Source organism: Aptenodytes forsteri, unplaced genomic scaffold (genome assembly GCF_000699145.1).
Source record: "Aptenodytes forsteri isolate BGI_AS27 unplaced genomic scaffold, ASM69914v1 Scaffold193, whole genome shotgun sequence".
NCBI lineage: Eukaryota > Metazoa > Chordata > Aves > Sphenisciformes > Spheniscidae > Aptenodytes > Aptenodytes forsteri.
Genome location: NW_008795405.1, coordinates 1,909,443 through 1,916,273, shown reverse-complemented (window position 1 = coordinate 1,916,273; position 6,831 = coordinate 1,909,443). Strand labels below are relative to the sequence as shown.

General features: G+C 48.0%; 1 protein-coding gene across 1 annotated transcript; it reads right to left on the bottom strand.

Annotated features, from left to right (window-relative positions):
* Positions 1-952: 952 nt before the first annotated feature.
* EIF2B2 (eukaryotic translation initiation factor 2B subunit beta) lies at positions 953-6,288 on the bottom strand. Its single transcript, XM_019472501.1, has 7 exons — positions 6,170-6,288; positions 5,468-5,616; positions 4,545-4,708; positions 4,165-4,260; positions 3,114-3,251; positions 2,342-2,408; positions 953-1,439 (listed from the first exon to the last, which is right to left on the bottom strand). The coding sequence occupies exons 1-7, from the start codon at positions 6,280-6,282 to the stop codon at positions 1,282-1,284; spliced, it is 885 nt and encodes a 294-aa protein (XP_019328046.1). The 5' UTR covers positions 6,283-6,288; the 3' UTR covers positions 953-1,281.
* Positions 6,289-6,831: the final 543 nt, after the last annotated feature.

The window sequence follows — 6,831 nt, the reverse complement described above, 5'->3', positions numbered from 1 at the left end:
ACCAGCTTCATAGTATACATAGGCCAACTTTGGATCAAAACATTCTTTTTATTTAACTAGGCAATGACTGACACACCCAGCTGTTTTCTCCAGCTCCCTGGAGTTTGCATTCTTGAGTGAGAGATTTCTAAATCCTAGCATAGCCCCACATTCTCAGGGTACAGAAACTTACCCCCACAGAAATAACTAAATAGCCCACAGCATTTTTTACAATAGGCAGACTTTTTTTACAGGTTCAAGTTCTATTTTGTGTCTCAGTCTACGGTAGAGGAGTAGAGTTTATTTCAGAATGGTAAAAGAAGGTGATGTCTTTGTTTAACCACAGACATCCAACTTAAAACCAAATTAGAGAGATATTGACATCTGCTGAATCGAAAGCAAAACAAGGAGTGGAAACTACTTTCATTTGATGCCTTAACTGTGGTGTAGTGTATTACCATACATGATAAAAGGGACTAAGGAAAAGTGATCTCACTGACCTGCAAGAGCCTGAGATTTCTAAGACATTCCATGCTGCCCCTCACAAAAATCAAGAACTTTCCGAATGAGACAAGATGTCCACCCAAGAATAATAATCGCAATCACTCAATTAGTACAGGAGAGGACAGACCCTCAGACTACAATAAGCAAAGCAAGAGCTTGAGCTCTGCCTTCTGACATGGAGGTGAACAAGCTAGCTGACGGGACTTCTGAAGGTCTGTCTTTCATCAAGAATGGAATCTCCATTCCAGCACTGTACAAAAAGCTGGTTTGTATTTCAGCAACTCACCAAAAATTGTCAGAAAATTCTACCAAAAAAATCCATTCTGAAGACAATGGCCAATGGATTCTTATCACATTCATATCTGAAAGCACACCTTAAAGCCTGCTACTGCATCATAGGTGCAGGCAACTCACTACACTGGTAAAACTCCTGCTAGTTACAGAAACAAAATAACCATATATTGAAAACGTGCTTAACGGTGAGATCACTGTAAACAGCCTTTATTGCAGCACACTTTGAAGTAACAGCTTAGCTGCCCCAGAGAGTTACACATATGCCTTGCTGTTTCAGAATCAAAGCGGGTTAGCAGCTCCACATGGCTTCTAACACAGCACAGAGATCAATACCTGTACAAGAGCTCTGCCTTCTGTTGCTTTTGGGTAGGAAAGACATTTCTGAGCAAATTCCTCACTGATTCCCCACAGCAACCTGTCTCTGCAACGTACACTTTAATTAGCTGTTGTATCTTTCTAAAGAGAAAGATGGGCAGAGTCTGGAGAGTGATGTGCTTCATGGCATTAGAGTTCATAGTCATCTGGATGGTAGAGCTCACTCATGAGGCGGTAGATGTAGGAAGGCGCGTTACCCCCAATGTTAGAAATGAAGAGAGTAATGAGCTCTGGAGGGACGTAGTCAAACACTGGGCAGTGAACATTGATCTTTCCCAGGATCTCCCCTGTAAAGTGAATAGCAGCAATATTAGACAAAGCAACTCAAAGTACATTTAGCCTTCTGCACATCTTCCTGAGCCCCCGAAGAAACTGGCTATGCACATGCCACCCTGAAGTCAGTACTGGACATCCTGAATACTTTCCAACTTCCTCACTGATGTCATTGAATTACAGGTATAGAGCAATCTTGGATGAACAGCAGCACTCCCTTTTGGCAGTTTTTACTGATAAAAACCCCAGATCCCCTCTGATACAGATTTATTAATGGCCAAAAACCCTGCCAGTATGTAATCAGAATACAAGAATCCTGATGCTGCCAAAGTTATTATTTAAAGAAAAGCTCAGAAGGCCAAAACCAAAAACCTGTGCCAAACCTGATATCTTCATTTCAAGTGTCTGTTGCATAGAAATGGGGCTTTGAAAGAGACTTTGCTATCTGAAAATGGGCTTGGGAGCTGACGCCTTTCTAAAGATTGTGCTTGTGTGGGAAGTCCGTTGCAGAGATACTGGGTTTCAACAAGTGGATCACATAACGAAGATTCAAGAAATTAACATGAGTTGTAGGAAGGAAAGGAAGTTGCCCTCGGTGTTGGGCATCTGTTCTGTCCCACAGGAAACTGCCACCTGCCTGGCACCATTATCACAATCCTATAATAAAACACTATTTCAGAACAGAAGCAAAAATGCAAAGACAGTGTTCAAAGGAAATCCTTTTTCTGTATGTTCTGTAATAGAAAGCTACATATAAAATAGTTCCCAGCACTTATTTCTGCTTAAGACAATAGGAAAGGATTTTCTGTCTTGGGTTACAGGACAGTCTTATGTTTAAATTTTATGTGAGCTATTAGAAGAAAATTTAAAATTATAGCCTGAACCAGCTTGACCAGCCTGTATAAAGAACCAGTACCTTCTGTGAATGGCAGCACTTCCTGTGGTGACACAAACTTGTGGAATGAATCTTCTTCGTTAGGGAACTGAATAAGAAAGAGTACAGGAAGGTCAGGAAAAAAAAGAGACTGCCGCATTATCCTAGTGAAAACAGATCCTGGGTGCTGCAAGGAACTAAAGCAGAGGAAGACAACTTGCCAGGTAATAGTACATCTGTTTACAATAATTACACAGTGCCCGTGCCTAGAACCTCTAACATCTACAGGTGAAAGGTTTTTCCTCAGAGCTTTTAGAGCCTTCTGTGACCTGGCTGCCCTTCTGCAAAGCCTAGGGAACTGGAGCAGAGAAGTGACTTCCTCAGTCTGCAACTTCGTCTCACAATACTGAATAAGTACTGAGTGTAAGAGACAGTTTAGAGCATCTCCGTCTACCTCCTCTATCAGTACACAGGGTCTTTCTACACTAAAGATACAAATTGAAATCTGCTATGGTTGAAGAAAAATAAGTATGGTGATGTCAGTCTCTAGTAGGCAGTGGTCTACATCCTTATACCCAATGCATCGCTCACTCAGCATACGTGGCAGAGGAGGGTGCTTCAAGGAGATCCTGAGGTGTGCCAGATTTGGGTGAGGATCTCCTATCTGAAGTAACAGCGCTAGATGGGGGACATGGCTCATTTACCAACCTCACCTTGGGACAGATGGTGCTGTCCACCCTGATCTTCCACAAGCATAAAATCACCCCCATCTCTGTGTAGAGCAGGTGCAGTCCCGAAGACCTGCTGTACTTACCTGCGGTGAAAGCTTGAACATGGGGGCACACACAATGAGCGGAGTGGAATGGTGTTTAGCTGCTAGTGCCAGAGTGTGAGTCCCACTCACAGCAATCAGGGCGCCGTTGGCCAGGATTGTCTTTGTACCAATGATGACCTTAAAAGGCAAATCAGCATTAGATAGCATGTTCCACAGCAAACTGGGGAAGGGACGCTTCCTGGCTCAGACCCTGCCAGATGAGCTGGAAGAGGAGTTTGTCAGAACAGCCAGCCAGCCAAAGGCTGGAGTTACAGGGCAGCTGGATGCCTGATCTGTTTCATCTGGCACTAGCTCTGCACCGAGACGTTCCTCTAACGAGAGCATGACTCCAGCATGGTGAGGCCAGCACAGAGAACTTCAGAGGACAAATGTATGTTCTACTGCAGGGAACACCGAGCAGAGACTGGGCTGTGTTCCCTGTTGTTCTACAAGCCTGCAAAGTAAGCTTTATACAAGTAACTTGACTGCTGGCTGCAACAATTCCCTTGCTGTAAAATGGGAATAATGTAAAGCAGCTTAAAATACATAGATAAGAAGTGGTGCGGCTGGATTTTACTACATTACAAGTAGGTTTTTGTTTTGTTTTGTTTTTTTTTTAGTTTGGGCTGCCAAGTCTTCCTCTCTATAGAAGTACAGAACGGGTCTGTTTGAAAAGACACACCTTGGTGATTCCCTTCACCACCCATCTTGTGTTCCAGGCAAGGGGAGTTTCTCCCCTTTGGAAATGCTGCTTTTTGTTCCATCTTCTCTAAAAACTGAGGTTAATCCTTTGAGGCTCTCCTGGCTTGGTTTCTTGTAATTGTTCTGCCTGTTAGCCACTAAGGCAGAAAAACCTATCACCATGCAGTTAGTCATCATACTGACTTGGGGTTCCACACTGAATCTCCACCCCAGCTGTAAAGAGGGACTATTACAATTTTGAGTCTTCAGTGAAGAAACGCATCCAACACTGCTGGGACCTGCAGCTGGTTTGGGAGGCCTAAGCACCCAACCTGCCGTGAAATCCCTCCTCCAGTGGAGCCTTCCTTACCTTGTTGACTCGAGACATGACAGCAAAAATAGCTGCATCACTCATGACAGTAGTTTCAATGTTCTCTTTAGATAGTCGGACAGCCATTTCATGACCCTAAAAAGAGGGAGAATCCAATTGGTCCCCTGGGACATAGCTCCTGCAGTGCAGCTGTAGAGCTATTAGCACTCAATTCTTGTCTGAACTGCAAAAATACCAAGCGATGGAGCACAAATACAGCCCTCCGACTGAAGGACACAAGGTAGGATTAACAAGCTGTCTTCAACCTCTCAACTGCAGAGGAACTTCCGTAACGTTCAGCTTGCCTCCAGAGACAAGAGTTCAGTAAGAACGTGCGGGACAACGTGGCACCTGGAGAAGACAGCCAGCCTGCGCCTCACCTGGCAGAACGGCGCACACTCCGCCACGATGACCTGGAACTTCCGCTTGCGGGCAGCTTCCTTCAGGAAGGCCTCAACGGTGCGCGAGTAGCCAATGGTCATGATCACCTCATTGGAGTGGATGTGCTCCAGCGCCTGCATAGCAATGTTATCAGTGGTGCCCTCTGTAACAGAAGGAAGCCGTGGGTGGAAAAGCAGCCAGGAAAAGCAACACTTGTGCTGCTAGGGCTGTCCTCCAACAAGATCATTTTTTACTGAAGCGATGCTATGAGCACTAGTAGAGCAGGAGCAGCTTTTCTCCCCGTTCTTTTTACCAGTGGAGGGGGACCAAGAATGCCCCGTGCTCCCTAGCTATTCATAGAAATAGCTGTATTGAAAACTCCATCATGAGGGGAGTGGATTGTGTCAGCACTACTCCAGGTAACCACCATGCCCACACAACAACTAGTGACAGAAATTCAATGGTTCAATAGCACTAGAACCACATGGAAAGGAGAGGCAGGGCAACCTGGGCCTCAGAAGGAGAGTCGGGTGCCTCATCTGTCACAAGATTGCAGAAAAAGAAAAATGTATCGCAGTGCTTTGTGCACGAGGGTCAGGTTACAAGTGCACAGCGATTAAGTCCGACCTTGGCATATTTTTCATAGTCTTCTTCAGAGGACTGAACTCAAGGCTTCCCAGAAGACCAAGAGCACAGGCCAATAGCCCCCCATACTGTCCCCTCCACAATGTTCCACCCATCTCCCTGTAAGCCAAAAAGGACTTAAACTAAGTCCTGGGTGCAGCAGGACTTCGGTTCCTTAGTTCCTTCAGATTAAGCCTCCCAGATCCTTGCTGTTTTCTTTCCACCTAAGAGGAGGGGGAAGCATCAGTCCCATCCCATAAGAAGCTCCACTCATGGGGCAGTTCAGACCCATCCGTACCTAGCTCTATTAGCAGCTCGTTAATAGCTTCAATAACGTTAGCTCTGAGGGGAGGATAAAGTGTGCTGAAATCCTCGCTCAGTCCTCCGGAAGTCAGGAGTTTGTGCAGGGATTCTTGCTGGTCGCTTTCCTCGCTGCGCCCGTGAAGCCTGCGGAGAGAAGCAGCCCTTCAGCCTCGGGAGAGAGTGCAGGGGCACGGCCAGGCTGAGCACCGTCCCACAGCGCAGCACACCTGGATGTGAACAGAGAGGAAGGAAAACCGTGCACAGGAGGCAGGCCATGCTGAAGAGTTTCCCTAGCTGTCTCTGGCAGAAAGACTTCCAAAGCTCTGCCAGGAAACGCTTTCCTAAGTCGTGTGCAAACGCTGCAGCCCGCAGATGAGGAACAGGCTCAAGGCATCCCAGTGGGATGGACCCTCCCGGGAATGCAAGGAGAGAACAGCCGGAGGTCAGGGCACAGACTGTTCTCACACACCCACAACACGTATGCCAAGCGGAGTTTCGCTAGAGGAAATGTCATCAGCTACACTGACAACAACAGGTTTCCTTTGATGTTAAACTCGCTGAATCCCTCTGTAGGAGAGGTGGGAAAACAGGGTGATGGAAACTAAAGGGGTTTCATAGATGCAGCAGAACACACCGCGTGGGAGGGCTGTTCTGGGCTTCTAGGAGGGGTACAGGCAGCAAGAGAGGGGCGCTTCACCTGCCATACTCTTCCCGAATGACCTTCAGCACTCGCCGCACCATGTTGCCCACGGTCGTCTCAGACGGCTGGGCTGCCGTCATCCTCTGGCCCTCTGTCCGGATCAGATCCATGAGCTCCCCTGAAAGAGGGGAGGGCCTTGGTTATCGCTGCCCAGAGGGAACCCACGCAAGCATCAAACCAACGCATCCACCCCACGGCAGCCCAACGGCCAGAGGCTGGCTCCGCCACTAGTAACGCAACACTGAGAAAAAGTAGAGAGGCGTGCGCAGGAAGCCACTCGCAGAGCGGTTGGTTCCGCAGGGTGTTCTGCAGTATGGATCACTCGGACGCAGTGCAGACTTGATACTTACGGAAGACCACAAGCAGTAAGTTTAGCGAAAGAGGAAACCATCTGCTGCTGGAGTGGTCGGTGCTCGGACCGATGCCACCAAGGAAAGAGCAAGGCTGACGCGGGGGAGACCCGTGCGACTCCTCACACAATGGCACCGATAAGCGCAGCAGACTGCAAGGGGCTGAGGTGCGGCAGGACAAGTACTGGGGGCCCAGACCCACCGGCAGCCGCGAGCGAGGCTCCCAGCTCCCCCGGGCCGCAGCGCCAGCGGCACTGCACCGGGCCTGCCCCGGCCTTGCTGCTCCCTCCGCGCCCGATGGCCGCGACC